The sequence below is a fragment of the Bombus vancouverensis genome, chromosome 15 (genome assembly GCF_051014615.1).
Source record: "Bombus vancouverensis nearcticus chromosome 15, iyBomVanc1_principal, whole genome shotgun sequence".
NCBI lineage: Eukaryota > Metazoa > Arthropoda > Insecta > Hymenoptera > Apidae > Bombus > Bombus vancouverensis.
The window spans coordinates 6,555,193-6,575,358 of record NC_134925.1 but is presented as its reverse complement, the minus strand read 5'-3'; the positions used below and the strand labels follow the sequence as shown (position 1 = coordinate 6,575,358).

General features: G+C 33.4%; 2 protein-coding genes across 14 annotated transcripts in view; one reads left to right on the top strand and one right to left on the bottom strand.

Annotated features, from left to right (window-relative positions):
• Doa (CDC like kinase darkener of apricot) overlaps positions 1-2,958 on the top strand; it is a 44,201-nt gene extending 41,243 nt beyond the window's left edge. For 6 of the 10 annotated variants that reach the window (XM_076624828.1, XM_076624829.1, XM_076624832.1 and 3 more), the window contains 5 exons: positions 20-110; positions 167-346; positions 774-918; positions 993-1,243; positions 1,405-2,958. In XM_076624828.1, the coding sequence (XP_076480943.1) occupies positions 20-110; positions 167-346; positions 774-918; positions 993-1,243; positions 1,405-1,617 (880 nt within the window). In that variant the 3' untranslated portion in view covers positions 1,618-2,958. The remainder of the gene's footprint in view (positions 1-19; positions 111-166; positions 347-773; positions 919-992; positions 1,244-1,404) is intronic. The other 4 variants (XM_033335208.2, XM_033335206.2, XM_076624827.1 and 1 more) reach the window with 3 other exon arrangements.
• On the bottom strand, positions 2,945-18,460 carry Men (NADP-dependent malic enzyme). Of its 4 annotated transcripts, none has more exons than XM_033335218.2 (8): positions 18,227-18,460; positions 15,113-15,269; positions 5,650-5,808; positions 5,057-5,419; positions 4,374-4,685; positions 3,871-4,239; positions 3,471-3,765; positions 2,945-3,389 (listed from the first exon to the last, which is right to left on the bottom strand). In XM_033335218.2, exons 1-8 carry the CDS (start codon positions 18,274-18,276, stop codon positions 3,274-3,276), a joined length of 1,821 nt encoding a protein of 606 aa, XP_033191109.1. In that variant the 5' UTR covers positions 18,277-18,460; the 3' UTR covers positions 2,945-3,273. The 4 variants fall into 4 exon arrangements, with proteins under 4 accessions (XP_033191109.1, XP_076480948.1, XP_076480949.1 ...); XM_076624833.1 differs by lacking the exon at positions 18,227-18,460 and adding an exon at positions 16,664-16,719; XM_076624834.1 differs by lacking the exon at positions 18,227-18,460 and adding an exon at positions 16,636-16,676.
• Between the last annotated feature and the right edge of the window lie 1,706 nt (positions 18,461-20,166).

The following is a 20,166-nucleotide window of genomic DNA, read 5'->3' as shown; positions in this document are numbered from 1 at the left end:
ATTTTATTGTTACTTTCAGCTTGTGTGTGAAAATGCTCGATTGGTTCAATTATCACGGACACATGTGCATCGCCTTCGAAATGCTTGGGCTTAGCGTCTTTGATTTCTTGGTATGTATGGCATATTTATCAAATAACGTATCGATTCCATATTTCTAACTGTTTAGTATCTACAGAGGGATAATAGTTACCAGCCTTATCCATTAGAACATGTCAGGCATATTGGATATCAACTTTGCTACGCCGTAAAGTTCTTGCACGATAACAAACTTACGCACACCGATCTAAAGCCGGAAAATATATTGTTCGTAGACTCCGATTATGAGACCATATATAGTAGCAAAAAGGTGAGCCATGATTAGATTTTTCTATATTATCATGGGACAATTTATTATGTCACTTGGAATAGTGTAGCTCTATACTTATGAATATTCTATTTATAAAATAGTGCAATTGAATGTTGAAATGGAATTAATAATTGTACTTCATTTATTTTTACTTAACACGTTCTATACATTCGTGTCAGTAAAAGGTATGCATGTGTTAAAGTACGTTAAATTGAAAAGCATCCAACTTTCTTTACTTAATTTATTTCAGATCTATTTATATGCTAGAGATATTTGTTTTTAATTCTCTCAAATTATTAATCGAACTGTAAATAAATTGACAGTAAAGTATTTAATGCTGCATGATTCTAAGTGACGCTTGCATTATATCAATTAACTAAAAAATAAATGTAGGATAAAATATAGTGTTCTAAGTGTGTAAAAAAAGTTTCTACTTTTTAAGCGGAGAGACATTAGGCGCGTAAAACGAACAGATATTAGACTCATCGATTTCGGTAGTGCTACATTCGACCATGAACACCATAGTACGATCGTTAGTACAAGACATTATAGAGCGCCCGAAGTAATTTTAGGTGAGTAACCTTCGTAAAATCAGCTGTTCAGATTACGAAATTCTTATTATTGATTCGTTACCCGTTTTGTATAGAATTAGGATGGTCTCAGCCTTGTGACGTATGGTCGATTGGCTGCATCCTCTTCGAATTGTACCTGGGTATTACCTTATTCCAAACACACGACAACCGCGAGCACTTAGCGATGATGGAACGTATACTTGGCACGATTCCACATCGTATGGCCCGTAAGACTAAAACTAAATACTTCTATCATGGCAAATTAGAATGGGACGAGAAGAGCTCAGCCGGTAGATATGTACGCGACAACTGCAAACCTTTACACGTAAGTAATTAGTCATTGTTCTAAATATATTATACTAAATTACATAATTATCTAAAAGTGTTTATTTTCCTATAAATAACAAATACTGCGTATGCGGTGAACAGATCTTCTAATTTAAAATTACCTTTAAATGTTAATGTATTTTCATTTTGTATACGCAGCGTTGTATGCTTTCGGACGATGAAGAACATCGACAACTATTCGACCTCGTCCAAAAAATGTTAGAATATGAACCTTCTCAGAGGATAACACTAAAGGACGCGCTGGCACATTCTTTCTTTGATGCGTTACCTGCACATCAAAGATTACCAGATCTTCGGGCAGCAGGCGATTCTCAACAAAGTCATGAACGATCACATTCTCTCTCACGATGAAGCTAGGAAAGGGACCGACTTCCGTACTGGACAGACACTGTACGGTCAACGACGTTATTGTCCCACGTCGTTAATCTGATACCCTTAAGTCTTATAAGACTGTATCTTTCCGGTTATAACAAGATTCGATGACATAAACCGAATAACTAAACGAATTTAAACAAGTAGATAAAAAGAAAGGAAAAGAAGAAAGAAGGCTCGAAATTTTATTAGAAAATGTAATTAAATTTGTTAGCAACGATCAACGACGTTGATTAAATTGCAAAATTGTATTGTTTATTAACAGTGTAAAATAAAAGAAAAAAGCAGTAGTACAATGGTGCTGTGGGACTCAGATTCGATATAATTTATGATAGATTATCGAGAATGATCACATAAAAAATACACCAAGTTACCATTCTTATCTCCAATTGCGAGATATTAATGTGACGACGTAATGTGACTTGACGAGGTAGGTCCCTATTAGTGGTTTGCATAAAGACCAGCGTGTCTGCTCAGTGTAGGGTTATAAAGTCCCGCGACACTGTTAACATTTTCTAAACGCTCTTCTGTACATTTTATCCCTTAATTTTATTACAATGTTATTATGCAACAAAGTTTGGAGTAAAGAAGGGTCGCAGTTTATACTCTGTTTGTTATAGATTGATGACCATGGCGTGTTTAGTAGTAAGAAAAAGATTTAGCATTAAGAAATAAGTAAATATATGCGTACGTGTTGACACTAAGATTAACGAAAAAGAGAAAGTGAGAGCGAGAAAGGGAGGGAGTGTGTGAGAGAGAAATTCATTGGACGCCAATTCATCGTCGTAAAATACACGTGTTAATGTTTTCAGAAATCATCAAAATACCGCATATACGATTTATTTTAGAAAATGCGCTAGATCATTTTTAGGAACTTTTGGATAAAGCTGATGAAAACTTGTTTCATTTTTTTCTTTTTGGTTTAATGCATATCTAAATTTTGTGCATAATCTTACGATATTACAGACAATCATGTGTGTTTTACGTTTCATCAATCCGATTAGAAGGCTGAAATGGATTGATTGAATGGCACTCCTAAATACTGAGAATTTTACGCGTGCGTCGCATATAATCCTTAAGAATAAATGCGAACTCACGTACCTAAGAACGCCTCTGCTTTTATTTTGTTTAATGGAGGTATGAGTTCTGAAGAATTACGAAGCTCCTAAACAATGTAAATCTCGTTTGACTCTTTGTTTTCTTATACATACGACGAAAATTATCACATTCTGCTGCTCGTACAAAATACGAAAGGAATATGTCTGAGCACTGCGAAAAAATGCTGTTTCGAGTAGCAATAAACACGTTTCTTTCAAATAATTATTTGATATTTATTTTTCCAACTAGCAAATCAAATTTTTCATCCCAATAATTTAAAGTTGTCCAATACATCGTTGCGTTACATACGTTTATACAATATTTCGACAAGATATTTTTTACAATACACACTCATACATGTTGCTCATACACGCGCACGTAAAACAGAGCTTTTATATACGAACCTGGTCAACAGGCAATTACAATACCATACCAAATAAAAAAATCAACATTGTTAGACAAATGTTGCGTACATCTGTGTAATCGATCTACTCAAATTTTATCAAAGCCTCACATATAAGACGATGACAGTCAGAATTACAGTTTAGGCCATTTGTATACTGGAGGAACTGATGGTTTGTAAGTTGTATCGTACAATTGTGCCTGAATAAATTTTTCATAGTCTTTGGGCTGAGGATGGACCGTAGCAAGTTCTAAGGAAATAAAATCAATTATTTAGTTCGATCTAATTGCTAAACACATCATACAGGAATGTTAGAAAATACAAGTCTTACCATTGTCATAACCATACTTCATAACCTCAACGGCTATTTTCAAAGAACATTTCTGAATGTCCTGGAGCGGCGGATACAAGTTTCCTTTCTCTAAATCTTCCTCAGAAACCATATCGGACAATGACTTGGCAGCAACGAGGAATGTGTCTTCAGGAATAGTACGCATACCACAGCATATGACGCCCAATGCTACTCCAGGGAAGATATAACTGTTATTTCCCTGACCAGGATAGAAAGTCTTTCCATTGTACGTCACTGGTGGGAACGGTGATCCACTAGCGAATATACATTTTCCCTGTAAATATTTAAAATTAATTACTCAATTTTTTACTCTTATATACTATAGTTCACATATTGTTGAAGTACAATTGAGAATTTTATAATATTTCTGTAATAATACCTTTGTAGCAGTGTATGCTTGCTCAGCAGTGCATTCTGCTTTACTTGTTGGATTGCTAAGAGCAAAAATTACAGGCTTTTCATTGTTATTTGCCATTTCTACCAATATTTCAGTGGTAAACGCGCCACCAACCGCTGCTGCACCAATAAGTACCGTAGGTTTTGCGGTTTTGACAACTTCCAATAACGTATCTATTGGCGCATCATCTCGAGCGAAGTGCAACTTATGCTCCGTTAGCCCACCGCTTGGACGATTTTTAACAATTAATCCTTTCGAGTCGACCATCCAAATTTTACTCTTGGCTTCTGCTTTACTCACACCTTCTTTCTGCATGGCCATGACACACAACCACGCAATGCCCAGTGAAGCCTACAATATTGAATACATCTTAATCTTGACACTAATTCAGATTATATTTATATTTATGATATCGATTTATAGTTTCTTAATACATTTCTTAAAAGTATTTCAATCGATCTAAAATATCAAGTGTTGATATTTACCTCTCCAGCACCTTGGAACACGATTGTATTTTCCGACAATTTCGTATTCGTGACACGAAGAGATGCCAACAAACCAGCTACAGCAACTGATGCAGTTCCCTGGATATCGTCGTTGAAGGTGCAGTAGTGATCACGATATTTATTAAGTAATCTGAACGCATTGGCGTTTCCAAAGTCTTCAAACTGGATTAAAGTGTTTTGTCCGTATCTTTTGACCACAGCCTGCATAAATTCGTCCAAAAATTCGTCGTATTCCTCACCAGTAACACGCTTGTGTCTGTGGCCAATGTAGAGAGGATCGTCTAACAGAGACTGAAACAGAAGTTAGTATTTAATCATTTTGTATAACATTTGTTATCTTCTTTGCGTATGTTTACATATAAATAATATAGTTTTTAGATCCATCCTGTGCTGTTTTAGGATAAAACATACATATCTTGCAAAAATCCATTGTTTCGCATGACAAGAGTTAATTCCATTATAAGAATTAACACAATTTATAAATGCACATTCGACATATGTATTTCACAATCACATTTTGTTCATAGGAAACACTTTCACTTAATTAAGAAGTTGATTACTTCATAATTAATGTATTTGTAATCTCCTGACCCGTATATGGGTACACAATTTAGACACCTGAACTCTGAACGCGTTAATTATTTAGAAATCTTTGTACCAACCTGAGTGTTTGTACCAACGTCTAGAGTAATTGGCAAGCACTGGTGAGGTTTAATTCCAGCCAAAGCGGTGTACAAAGACAATTTTCCAATTGGTATTCCCATTCCATAGGCCCCTAAGTCACCCAGTCCCAATATTCTTTCACCATCGGTTACGACGATGGCTCGTACATCGTGTTCAGGCCAATTACACATAATATCATATATATAGCCTTTGTCGTATATACTTATAAACAGACCTCGTGGTCTTCTGTAAATTAGGCCAAATTTCTGACATGCTAAACCTACTGTGGGTGTATATACCAGGGGCATCATTTTCTCCACATTTTCTCCCAATAGACGGTAGAAAAGTTTTTCATTTCGGTCCTGTAAGAATAATATTGAACGGTTATTCTTCTTCAGTGGAAATGTAATACAGAATAAACAAAATTTAGAACAATTTCTTTGGATCCTCTAGATTCTCCTTATACTTTAGAATATTTCAGATATTTGACCGAATAATCTTGACTATTTTGAACAAATTTCTCAATTCAATTTGCCAGTTTATAACTCAGATACTTATAAAGGAAAGGATAAACTTAATAATCAATACTTACCAGTAAACCAATGAGGTATATATATTTTGATAAATCATCGTCATAACGATCTAGATTCAAGCGACAGAGTTCTAGTTGTTCTTCCTGGGTTTTTACAGCTGCTGGCAATAGACCATGAATACCTAATGTCTGTCTCTCCTCAATATTAAAGGCCATCCCCTGCAATGAAAAGATTATTTATTTTCATAAGTATACATTGCAGTGTGATCTGAAATACAAATTATAAATGATGCTAGTACAATTCATTCATTTTGTACGTCAAGAGATTACGAAAGGAAATTGCGCGAATACGTACACTTCTTTCTCTTATCGATATTATCTAATTTAAATAGTGGAGCCATCAGTTTAAATGAATGCAATAAACAGAGGCGCATCATGGGGTCAGCCTGATGCTATCCTGACATTGACAGGAATTATTCCATTACTGCCTGCAATGGGTTAACGAGAAAATTCCTGTCGGTTGGCAGTGAACGTGAGTGAAAGGCGATCAGCTGTTGCCTCTGACTCGATCTTACATCATGGTCTTTAAATAACACGCGCTCGGATGTTTGCAAATCAAAATATTTCGTAACTCGCGTTCAATGATATGATCTGTTAACAAATTTTGGAATACTTTGATTTTATTTTTATACGACGAGGGAAGATCGTTCTCGAAAACATAGAAGAGAGAATATTGAAATTGAAATTTGAAACAGTTCGAAAGGAAATCAAGTACGTACGAGTTTAAGTTAACAGGAAGAGGGTGAACACATTAAGAAAAAATTATTTTCCAATAGGCGTGTAATATTTCTCTTCTTTTGCTTAATCTCCAACCAACAGGAAACATTAATTTCAAAACCGTAAAATTGTCAATTATAAACCACATGATATAAAACCGCGAGACATTAAGGAGTTTAGAAACAAGCAATTGAGATGATATATCACTTATGTACACGGGAATTAACGAATATACCCTCAGGATGTAAATTTCCATGATCCACATTCGGTTCGCTCAAGGACCCACTTACTTGATGGACCAGATGCTTGAAGCATTTAAATCAGCAAAGGAGTCAATAAATCTTTCGACTTCAAAGCAGTACGTACGATGTATATGTAACATCTTCGATCGATAAAGAATGACATAATAACTGATAAAATTAAAAAAAAAACTACTTCGTCATTGATCAATTTTGTCTAATTTTCGCTGCCATTGTGTAAAAAAAGAAACATAAATAAATTAGTATTGTGTCGTAATGAATAACGAGTCAGATCGTTGAACGTGTCAAAGGACGTACAATTCTATGCATTTTTTCCGATGTCAGCTGTTTTGAAAATATTCTCGAGGATCGCTTTAAATTGGACACGCTGTATCCTGCTATTAACCATATTAACATAATAATAATAGCGAATATGTGTAACTTGTCTGATTCAGAAACGTATTATTTTAACAAGAAATTGTTACAAATAACATTCTATAATATGACATTCTATTAAGTAACATAACTAAAGCTCGTTAAAATTAGATTCAATTTCCATCGAAGATGCAACATTTAGGGGGTCAACGTTAGTCTCAACAGTCCATAATTTTTAATTCCATTCACTCGCAAGATTCATCGGTTTGCCAACAAGCTAATTAGGCTGGCTAATTAAGTTCAACTTAATCAGCACTGATATTATGGCCAAGAGCAAAGAACAGTACGCATCGTTATGATCGACGTGGTCATATTACATAATTGCTTTTTTATTGATTTTTATTTATTATCGAAACCTATGTATCCATCGACAAGGCCAAAGACATAAAAATCGAGAGAAGAAAGAACGTACAGAAGACTTTAATATCGGAAGCGTGGAATGCCTGTCCAATTTATACTGGACATAACCAGGCCAAGTGGTGGTTTTAATATTAGAATTAGTAGAATAGGCGAAGTGACTGATACAAAATTTTATAAATACGCAATAGTCTATTTTCGTGGGATTTGAGTGGTTTTTGTTAGAATGTTTAGACAAAAGTTTTCATCGAGCCAGTGAAACGTTTTCTCGAAACACTTTCAAGACGCGTATCTTGTTTCAACATTATGAATTTGCTTCGAATTTCGTTCATAAAATGTTCTTTGCATGCTTTCTTCGATATCGACTGATTAATTCGTTTATTTCTACGCCATCCATACGACCAGATTTCTTTTGAATTTTAAATAAACCTAAATTAAAGTTAATCTTAGTTTCCTTCGAATGTAACAAAATTAGCTAAAGTTGGCTGCTGTGCTATGCGTTGTTTATTTTATGCGTTGAAAAATAATAAACAGATACATATTTGAATTAGCATGATCTTCGTTCAATTAATAAACAAGAAAATCTTTGTTTAGAAACGTATGACAAAGAAGGTAAAATATTCAACGCATGATTGTATTACGGTTAACGCAAATGGAACAATTTTCAGTTACTCTAACAATAGAATACCAACACAACCATTGAAGTGTATAACGTGTATGATATCGATTAAGTGAAACGATAGCATGTCTGTTGAAGAGGACTAATGGCAATTATAGTATTTGCTCAAACAATACCATTCATTGTATTGTATGCATCATTCGATCATTTCGTTATGTTTCTGTATTCAACACGAGAAAGAGCTTTTTCCTGCCGGTCATCCGATATTAATTAGCGTAATTTATCAGTCTCTTATGACGTATCAGGTGTTACTTTTACGCACTCTTGTAATTAACAGGTGATTTCTTTTTTACAATTACGTTAGATACTAGTAAAACAGGTTTATTTTCTTTTTTTTTTTTTTTTTTAAGTTAACTTGACGTTAACTGAAGGCAACTTTTTCTAAATGCCAATAACCATACTCTCCCTCTATTTCAATATTATTTTATTATTTTTAATTTTGATATTTTTAATTTTTAATTAAGCTGATACATGGTCGACTAAGACATTCGTAGAGTTTTATTTCGATGACGAAAGCCATAAAGAGCGTCGTTGTGGTGTCAGTGAATCATTGCAATTTGTTAGCTTCGAATATAACGTAAAATACGGATACGAAAAGATATTCTTTCGCGTGAGAAGGATCTGTTTATTTTATTATGAAACGTCGTAAATCCATAGCAATATATATCTCTGGATCAGGATATAATGTAATAAAATTATTGAATGATTTCCCTTTAAATTCCACTTATTTTACTATGGAATTTTGTTAAAATTGGAAACCTACGTAACTTAAGAAATAGTTTAAGTAGCAACTCTACTAGCTCTCAGAGAGTCCTTTAATTTTTAGAATAATTCACAAAGATTTCTACATTAGACCAGCATCCAAGCTTTTAAATTCAGCCTCATGAAATTCTAATCGATGAAACTCGACCAGTTTGCCCGAGTTGGTGGACAAAAATCCTATTTGTTTTGGACTATGTTACACGCCTGTGGAACACCTTCCAGGATCCTTTCACTCTGTCGCGAAGGAAAAACACGTGTAAAATTATTTATCATTTATCGTAATTACTCGGCACTGTATATTTCCACGATAAAACAGCGCATGTCGCGAAGCAGAGGGCAAATTTAAAACGTCAATTTGCAATGTAAAACAGTTTTACGTAAGTTTTACGAAATATGACGTTCGATCGCTGGTTCGATGTTTAAAATTATCGACTTGAAAAGTTGAAACTCGCTATTGATTCGTAATAAAACGAAACAGAGAAGGGGAAGTGTATGTTCGTCCATGCTCGACCCCTATCGTAATTAATAAAAGTGAACTGACGTAGTCGATGGTTGGTCTACTTGGTACGTTCGAAGCATTGTCAACGACCCCAGTTGTCGATGGAAAAATACTATACATTCAGAGTGCTTTGACCCTACGCTATCCGGTTAGTCTGGAATCCAAAGTAGTGTCAATGGAATCTTTCGTTAAAAAAGAGAAAAAAGAAAAATGAAAGAAAATAGAACGATGCTTGGTAGAACGATTTATTACTAGATTGGAATTATTAGGATATTTATTTGATTGTTTCGTTCATAGGAAATTGGACGGTACAAGAATACACAGGAAAAAATCTAAAAATCCAGAAGGCAACGCAAATCTTTAGTCAGGTTCCATTTCTTCACTTGTTCTCATAAAAATATTTGGATTCGAGAAAAATATCTGCAAGTATCATACTTCTGATTGTTTTCCATTTTTGGATTATTTGAATTAGTAGAAAATATCTACGCTCTAAATATGACCAAGTTAGTTATGATTTCGTGATTGACTTCTAATTATGCCTCTGACAATTTTGCTTGTTGACAACTCGCTGCATAAGTAATCAGCAAAATCTCGTTACGTTACTTGAAATAACCGATCTTTTCTCCCGAGTCGAATAAACGAAACGACAAGTCACGTTGATCATTATGCAATTGACGGTCCATTAAACCAGAAAGGAACTTTCGAAATTTCGTAACGGACCAATGCACCGAGCAAAGGCACGAAAGTTGGGGAATGGAGAACCTTTCGAGATCGACGAAAGTGATGTTCGATGTCGAGGAAAAGACCTACCAGACGATGACTCGACTAAAATCTTTTGGGATCTCTCCTTATCTTATCTTATCGTGTGTTTGCGAATCGAAATGAAAAATGTTGACTCTAGAGGAAAAAAGAGGTGTCAGAAGATTCATAGTATGTAAATATTTCCAGATTTACATCCGATGACATTTCGCGATTGATCTTTGACGCTTTGCCGTTTGCTCGGACACCAGTTGGAAAGTGTCTACAGAATACTTTGCGTACGCAACGACAACACTTAGAGGCAAAATGTTCAGCTTCGCGATGGTTGACTATGCCGATGCAAAGTTTGATGAAAAATCGAAATATTTTCCAAAAGAGAATGACTGTTAATACCTTGTCGATCGATCGCATTGTTCGACTTGGTGAAAACACAATATATTCAAATCAGATGGCTACATCACGAATTACTAAATCTAAGGATCTGAGTTGCTTTATTTATTGCTGGAATTAGTGAAGCAATGAAATTGCTTATGTCATAAGAACACCACGAAACGTTGCCTCGACGATGGATTCGAATATCGGTAAACAGGTATTGTGGCGAAAGAAGAAAAAGAATCCTATCTAGTTTCGTTGAAATCTGTCGATTATCGAATGAATATTAGACGAACAGAAGGCTTCAGATAAATTCGATAAATTAAAAACACGAACGTGATAAAACGAGCGAACGATTGAATAAAAATTGCAGAATAAAATAGGATAATTGGCAATAGATGACAAATACCCTTCCATCCAGAGCAAGCAGAGGTTCAGGAATACGCGCGGTTCTGTGAAAATCTGGCACGAGGTCCCACCAATCCGTGTCCATTGTTCCTACGAGCTATCCACGGGATCCTCGAGTCCCATGACTAACAAATCCACGATGGAAACGGTTGCCAGGAGTTGTACCGGCTAACAAACGATCGATACACAACTCTGCAAGTCTTTGGTTACGAAACGAGTCACGACCTACCGCAAGAATCATAATACTTGCTCCAATGCGTATCACGCATAATCTAGGTGCGCCCTTGTTGCAAGGGCGTAGTATACTAAACTCGTGTAAATGTTAACTAATAGTGTACGATATATATTTATTTATCTATTTAACTATCTCTGTACTTCTTTACTTTCCAAATATTAATTCGTAAATATTAGGGTATTAGTACATGGATGATACATAATACGTAATCTAAAATTAATATGAAAATAATAATATAATAATACAAAAGAACGATCGGTCGTTGTAACTATAAATCGTGTAAAAATTTATGTGAATTTTTTATAAGAATATTCCATTTTACCGGTCGTTTCTTAATTGAAAATAACCGAAGCTGCTAAATTTTTCAATATTTGAACGAAATTATTGACATTCCTACGATAAAGATATTTTTACATATTTCACGTAACGTTTGATATTTGAACAATTCTAAATAATAAGAAAACATCGAATATTTAATGTGAACGCGATTGTCTCAATGAGTGAATTATCTCAGTCGAGGCTTCTTTGTATTTAATATTTAATCTGCTTCGAAATTAAATGAAATCAATGTTCAATTAAATAATAGTAAATCCCTGGAATATCTAAATTCGCAAATTACCTAGGTATCTCGAGCCTGACAAAGAAACAATAGCATATAAATATGAAACAATACCATCGTCGATATATAATTATTCCTATCAGCTGATTCGTGACAGCTTGTTTCAATAGTCGCGTGATGTGTGCAATTTTTGCATAATTGCACAAAAAAAGGTAGGGGAACAGGGGGAGGTAGTATTGTAAGATATCGTCGACTGGAGTTTTCCAGCTCTTCGATAGTACGAATGTTTGCTCGAGTTCATTCTCGGATAAATAACAGAGCAAATTTATTTTAAATTTGAGGCAATGGTCAAGGGCAATAAATCGTAGGTATTAAGAGATTTATTCGTGGAATTTTATCAGTGCCAGCTATTGACATTGTCTTTGAATGTGAGTGGATGAAAACTACGTAGAAGTTTAATCGTCGAAGAATTCACACAGTGTATATATATGTAAATCTAGGAGTGACTATATTTAAATTTTTGTTACATCAAAGGCGAACAAACATTTAAGTTGATAGATAAATTATCAGTCAGTACAAGAAATTCAGACAATACACTCTAATATTAGAATAATATATACTCTGTATAGATTTATACTTTGGACTTTAACAAAGTTTATATCTTTAATTCTTTGAACGTTAAACCTTTAAGATCGAGAATCAAATACTACAGCTAAGAGTATACATACAGTGATTAAATTTTCGAAATTAATTTCTCTGAAAAATAAACTCTCAAGATAATGCTTCTTGAGACTTTCATAGAAATTTCCTTTTTATTTGTATCATCAAGTACGACCCACCCAGTTCGATTAGTTATTTACAATGTTTCATTCTTAATCGTATCTGATGTCATACAACTTCAAGTTTTATATCTGTATATCAACATTGTATGAATCTTATCTCTCTTCTTATTACATCCTATCATTATATCGTTACTTGCTATTTATGTCAATTAATATCCGTCATACTTTCCAGACAAAAAATTGCGCTTAACTTCTATAAGTAAAAGAACATTCGACTATAAAGAGTTAATAGAGCGTACTTTAAAACTAGTTTTAAACTAGTAAATATCAGATGTTTAAAAAGTGATTTTAGATTGGTAAAGTTGTTCATGTGTAACTTTTTGATCCTTAGCCCACTAGACGCTGGAACTATTTATAGTGGAACCACTCTTGTCTTTTTTTATAACCCAGCCATTCCTGCTCTTTCATTACACTAATAAATCCAAGTTAAATACTAAAATAATTATTTCTAACTGGCTAGGTTTCTAACAAAATATTTGTCGTTTCATGAAAATTTCATCATTTCTGATCGTCACATTGCATTAAAAACCTACTGATTTTTTTACTCGACACGTAGATATTGAATTATACCTTTCACAAAATGGAACGCAGTCGTCTATTATATAGACTTAAATTCGCTATTGATTACTCAGATATTGTACAAAACAATAAGAGATTTACAAGTTGCGGAAAAAAGACACGACTGAATGACAGAGAAGAAAATATCGTAAGTCTTGAATTTCCATAGGAAGATACGTGTTACTCCTTAAACGGTAACCTTCGAAGAACGGCTGTTAACCGTGAAATTCCCAGTAAATTTCGTAATCACAAGCGAATGTTTCCGGAACAGCGACGTACAGTACAATTTGCACAGTCACGCAGAAAATTATTTTAGTTTGGTCAATACTACTACGAATTACGCCTCATTTTTAAACACGTTTCAAAGTTTAAGAATCAGAATTGATTCTCTGGTTTTTGCTACTTCGAGATTTTTATAACTCGAGAAATTTTATTTATATAACATATTTCCTCGACTTTTAGCCATTAATCGTGAAACTAGTATTCAAAATAATATTTACTTATATAGCTATATCTGTAAATTTGTGAAAAGGAGTTACACGTATTTTTTCCTGTATTCGTCAACTGTTTTTTAAATGTTTAATTGGATTTGTTGGCGTCTTTCTATAGGTATGGATTAATTTAGATGAACGGGTACTATACGAACATAAAGTCATGTATAAAAACTGTAATAAAGATAACGGCGTTTTATCATATACGTAAGAAGCGTCCGTTTCATCATTCTCAGGTTGTCATACCACCGCTTGTTCCGTTTCTTAAGTATGTGCCGTGAAAGTGAATTTCATGGAATCGCATCGGCTACGTGACCTATTGAACGTAACCGCATAATTATCCTCCTAACGAATATTTTCATTCTAAATATTCTAAATATTAATTAATAATTCTTTCATACTCACATTCTTTCATTTTATGCACCTCCGTGTATCTATATTTCTGCACGATTCTTATTAGCTAAAGGTAAAATTCTTCTTCAAAATATCAAAGTGTAATTATAATTTCATTTCCGATATTAATGTGTTAAAATTAAATAACGAGTAATATAAAAGTAACACAAACTTAATGCAAGTATATGGTAATAATTAAAGTAATAAAATAATAATGTAAAATTACAATTCGCTGTCACAAAATATACAAATGTTTGATAAAGACCAAATTGAGAAATAGTGCAAAATATCTTATAAGCTGTGTTAAAATTTCATCACAAAGTGATGATATGTACGAAACTTTATGGGTCATTCATAGTACAACAGAATAAGAATTAACTGAAGATCTCTTCATTCATAAATTACTAAACCACTTAGTTCTATGTAACCCGAATTTTTTGTCCTGAGTATAAAGAAATGTCTACGTCATTATGTTATTTATTATGTTACGTATTATTTAAATTTATGCAATTATGCATCAACCTTCAGATATGTGTATATGAGCAATGAATTTGTAATTTTCACAGATTTTGTTAAAAAGCAAACGATCACGATATAACTGATATAATAATTAAAGTTACACGACGTTATAGAAGTAAAATATACGCACACATTGAATAAAACAACAGAAAGTTTTCCGCTACTGTCCAACAAAGCGATGACTGTTAAAGGTGCAAATATGAAATGCAAATTTCGCGCCAAAAAACAGCTACAACGTACAGGTTATTTTCGCGGATTAACATAGGAAAGTTTTTGGTTCGATAGAAAAACAATAATGAATAGTCAGTTGTCACTTTTTCTCCTCTTTATAATTATCACACGCTAATGAGATGTAATCTCAAATCGTTATGCGAATTCATAAACATAAATAAAGATTAATACTATCTTTACTTCTAAAAATTACTAAAAATTATAAATTATAACGAGTACTCTACATTAAATATGACCCAAATGCATAGAAATCCACAATCTATATAATATATAATGTATGTTTCTTCTTTTCAATGAAGTGTATTCAAAAAGCACGAAACACGATATTAGATGTCAAACTGTCAGCGATTCTGTCGGTATCGTAAACCGCTATTATATGTTAAATTGCAACACGTAACGTTAGCTTACCTTATTCAACTGGGGATTTTTTAGATGATCAATACCACGTAATAAACTAGAACAGACGACATCGCCCTGTCCCCGCTGGCCAAGTTGATCCCTTTGAAGGCTCGACATCATCGAAGATTTACTGTCACACTCTAAATGAGTACTGGAGCTTTGGAGCCTGGAAATAACGAGCGTAGTTTAAAGCTGATTGAGGAGGGATGTCGGTACGGTAGAACTACTGGGTACAACCAGTAGAAGAGAGTAGCGTTGTGACGAGGTGAGGTTAGGGTGCGGGGAGTGAACCTCAGTCACGTATCTATCACATGAGCCAATAATCGAATCTGATTGCGCCTCTTTTTTATTTCGAAATTGCATTCGTAATTCAACTTATTAATACGATTTTGTGGAGTAATGAGTGTTTACAGTCGGGCAATGATAAGTTTTTCATCGAGAGTTTATCGTAGGGGCGAATCGTCGGTATAGTGCAATAAAGTTCTTCTTTCTAGGAATTTTTATTTATTTTCGCTTAAATATAAATTGTTGACCACAAATGCGGTTTTTGCTATCAGATTGTGTCTGTTTTGTTGGAACTTGGTCGAGATAGGAAAATGGGAGTATACATGAACACGGTACACTTGCTACGTCACTGAACATATAACTAGTTTAGCGCAATCGCGGCTATCGCGCAGTCGCGCGACTTCGCCCATCGAACGAAAATTGTTCGCGTTGTGTTTGCTGGCCATGAATTACATCATGGATATCTAATAGAAAAATTAAGTAATTGTAATGTCTATATCTACTGCAAATTATAACAATTATAATAAACATATTAGGAATATCTTAGAATAGAGAAAATATTGTTATAGCGAAACAAATTGAACCAGATTGTATAAACATTAGTTACATGGTATTTACTTAAATAAATGGAGCAATAACAAAAAATTCTACACTAAATACATATTACTAAATACCTTTTGCTTAGGTTTCGAACGGAACATTTTTACATTATCATCATATTTACATACTATCAAATAATCCGCGTTCACAAAAGTATACGTTACACAATTGTCCAAAATCTCCGACCACTATGGTTCTAGAAACCACAGAACACTTTTTCCCCACTATTCCCGTATAATTCCCCACACTGAAAATACTGGAATAAAGACAATAATTATATACATATCCTATGAAGTTAAATAATTAATTTCAATATTAAATGGCGTAAATCAATGCAGAGATTAAAGAGCAAACTATCGTATTTAGTACACATCTAAACCATTTTTTGCGATATTTAAAATACGCATGCGTCTGGTAAATTACTTTGTTAAGGATTTGTATATAGTACAATATTTAATGGTAATAATGATAGTAATAATAATAGTAATAACCACAACTATATAGACTTATGTAGTCGGTTAAACATTCAAAATGTTGATTTTTACCTGTTGTTAATCTGAATGTTTCTACACTCTGGTTCAAGGCTTCGAGTCGCATAACGTAAGTAACTCGACTGACGAGAAAAACTAGGAAATTGACATTCTAACCGCCTGAGCAAATGCTTCCACGACATACTCGAAATTTCCGTATGAATTGCCACTCATTCGATCAAACATCTTTCGATAAACTGTTGTATCGATTGCTACGAATGAGGTTGGACCGCACTACTCGTATAACCTTCGCGCTATATTGATAACTTAATAGCATATATGCATGTCACGTGATCATCAGGCAAGAATATGAAAGTTCCATTTTTGTAAATATTTATCTTAAAAAATTGTCATTGGCTCAAAAATCTATCTACATTACATCGTATGACTGGCTATTAATGTTTTGAAATAAAAAAAGATATTTTCTTATATAACGACTGTATCAGAATTGGCATGTGATTTTATGTGATTGTACCTTATATATTTTTATCCATTTATTTTAATTTCAAAAAATTTTAGTATACGTATATATGTTATCTTTTGTATTTTACAATCTTATATAAATTTGTGTTCCTCTATTAAAGATAATATTTCTAGCGAACTGACGATGTGTTATGAAATTATAGACAATGTTATGTATGCTTTCATCATGATATTTCTCACGTTTTGATTTTCAATTCATAAATGTCTCTATTGTAAAAAGTAAAAACGAAATTGATAGCATACTTATTTGACTTTTTACGTTACGGTAATTGACCAAATACTAATTTCAGTTGTACACACATGTACGACGTAGGTCGGTAACCTGCCATCGCATAACATGTCATTGAAATATTTAGCATATTGGAAAATTTCAGCCCACAAGTTACAATTGCAAAATCTAATGTTTACGTAAAGTATTTATACATTTTTTGAAACTGATGAAACATCATTATCACGCGAGTGATATTAAACGTAATAATTGCTCGCGTGTACCGATAAGAGAGAACTCGTAAAACCTCATGATAAAACAAAAGATGCACATGTGACAATAAAAATAAGCGTGATCAGCGAACGTTTCTATAGACTTCCATAAGCGGTAAATTATAAAATAATAAAATATCGTGACACATCAATGTTTTGAAGGAATCATTATCTCAGAATTCATTTAATTGCTTCGACATCCGATAATATCCGTATCATTTATTTATTTACAGAGCAAAAATATAAGACTCGTGTTTTACATTACTTTCTGTTTCGGTGGTTTATTTTTGATATCCACACTTTCCTCCGTATTAAGTTTCTTTTTTAATTCGATATGAGAATAAATGAACCGATTAAAATTTATATGACTTAGCAATCACAAATGCAACAATATCTCTTGTAGACATACAGCAAAAACAATGTGCAATCAATGTTTTGCATATCTTTGTTTTGTCTCGAATTATGTTCAGCGGAACGGCTTTATTTATCACTAATTTTCCCACCGATGGAGGATTAGTGATATAAATGCTTCCCATACTTAATTCACTCATACGACGCGACTACGGTTTATTATCATAATCGAACATACGTATATACCAACATTCTTTTCGCCATTACCGGACGGCATTTCTACCGCTGGAAAAAACATCCGTTCATTAAATAAAATATTATATATTCGTCAACATCTGGTTTTTCGCAACTGAATAACTCAACATTCTCAAGAATATAATATCTCATCACTCACATTCTGCGACGTACTCCATCACGCATATCCTTCGAATGCAAGGTTCCCATTGGTGATTAATACGATTCAAATTTTATGACGAAACTTGATGAAACTCAAGAATAACGATTGATCATAATTTAGAGGGAATGATAGTTCACTTGACAACGAACACTGTCTGTTTTTGTCGCGTAGAAAATGATGAACGTTTTCTTTTGAAATCAATTTTGTTCGGTGAAATCGATCCCACCAAGCACGGATAGATCGCAAACGTGACTGACGTACACTCGAGCATGTAGCTAAAGCAACCTGTGTGCGCTTGCTCGATTATTGCAACTTCGTCATCATAGAAATTGGTCTTAAGGTCGCTAAGTTTTTTTAAGATTGATCCAGGCTCGAAGGATATGAAATTTCCACCTGTTACGAAATCTAACGTAGTAAATCATTAAATTGCTGTTTCTTACGTTGTAAATAATAACTCGATAATTTAAGATACCGATATAAATTTATAGAAATTCAAACGGTATTATATGTAATGGTGAAAGGATTGTAATAACACGTTTTTATAATTCGTGCAGTTGGATCGATAAAGCGTGAAATTCTTATTTCTCGCAATGGACACGTGTCGGGTAGAGGGTATAAACATTTACTTCGTTAATTTTCGGATCATCGTTATTCTTTCTTCCTTTCGATGATAATATATCTGAATTATTTGCGTATACCGTTGAGAAAGACCAGAAAATGATAAAATTGTAATTATACACATACGTAAGCGATTCCACTTTCCATCGTGGATAAGAAATACGATTCTGTACTTTGTACGTTTATGTGACGGAATATTATATAAAGAACGCGTTAAATTGAATATTCAAATCTCATTGAAATGAAAAATTTATAAGTAAAATCTATAAATGTAGAATTTATAACTAGAGATTTTAAGATCTTCGAATAGATAATTATTAAAATTGCAGATTGCGATGTTTAAACACGAAGAAACTTCAAAATCAATAGATATATGTACCTTTTAAGTGATAAGGTAGTAAGAAAACATTGCGACCTTTACATGAAGATACTATTATGTTTCTTGTTGTCAACAAGTTATTAATGATACACTTTGCGATACTAGGATCTTCTATTATGAGTTATCGGTTGCAAGTTTTCTATCGCAGGCAAATGTAAAGGTGAGAAATCGAAACGTAATAACAACTGTAACGAATATCGTTTGACACAGCAGCCTGACATTATTCTTACAGGAAAATATTAATTGGTTGGATTATTGCTCGACATGAACTATAAAATGCATATAAACATATTATCAAGCTTTTATAATCTTCTGTGCAAACAAACATATATAAGTATTATATTAACGAAATAGTAAAATATTAAATCAAGATCGTAGGATTGCTCGCACTTATACGAATTAATTATGTACTCACTCTGACGAACTTTCGTCGTTGTCCTCGGGATCTGTAGTTTCTGGACATACTGACCTATAATCAAATAAATTAAAGAAAATCTATGATGCTTCGGTGCAATTAATTGACCTACTTGAAGCATTCCATCTTTTTTTAGCTTTTGATGCAAACGTCTCAAATGTGACACATACCGATTTCAACGAGAACCTTCATTTCTTTCTGCATATCGAAAAACAATTCCACTCTGAGAAATATTGTTTTCATTTCTTTTTTATAGAAGTGAATTTTTTAAATTTCTTTAAATATTTAAACACTGTTACAATTATTATTAATCGATCATTAATTGATAACTATTATATGTGCACAAAAAGAGAAAGTTATGCAAAAATGCAACGCAAATTTAAATTTAATTATCAATTAGAAATTGACAGCGATGTATTAGCACGTACAGGCAAGTAGCCAAATTTTTATTTTAGGATGGGAAAAATTTAGAACATTAACAATGGAGGAAGTATAATTATAACTATACTTGTGGTTAAACAGATA

What these genes read in the sequence shown, in the direction of transcription:
- Men (XM_033335217.2), bottom strand. Translation starts at nt 16,661, where the DNA reads ATGTCGTGGAAGCATTTGCTCAGGCGGTTAGAATGTCAATTTCCTAGT. An exon ending in AACATTCAGATTAACAACAG is followed by an intron (nt 15,270 to 16,533) that starts GTAAAAATCAAC and finishes CGTTATTTCCAG; the next exon opens with GCTCCAAAGCTCCAGTACTC. An exon ending in TGTTCCAAGGTGCTGGAGAG is followed by an intron (nt 4,240 to 4,373) that starts GTAAATATCAAC and finishes TCAATATTGTAG; the next exon opens with GCTTCACTGGGCATTGCGTG.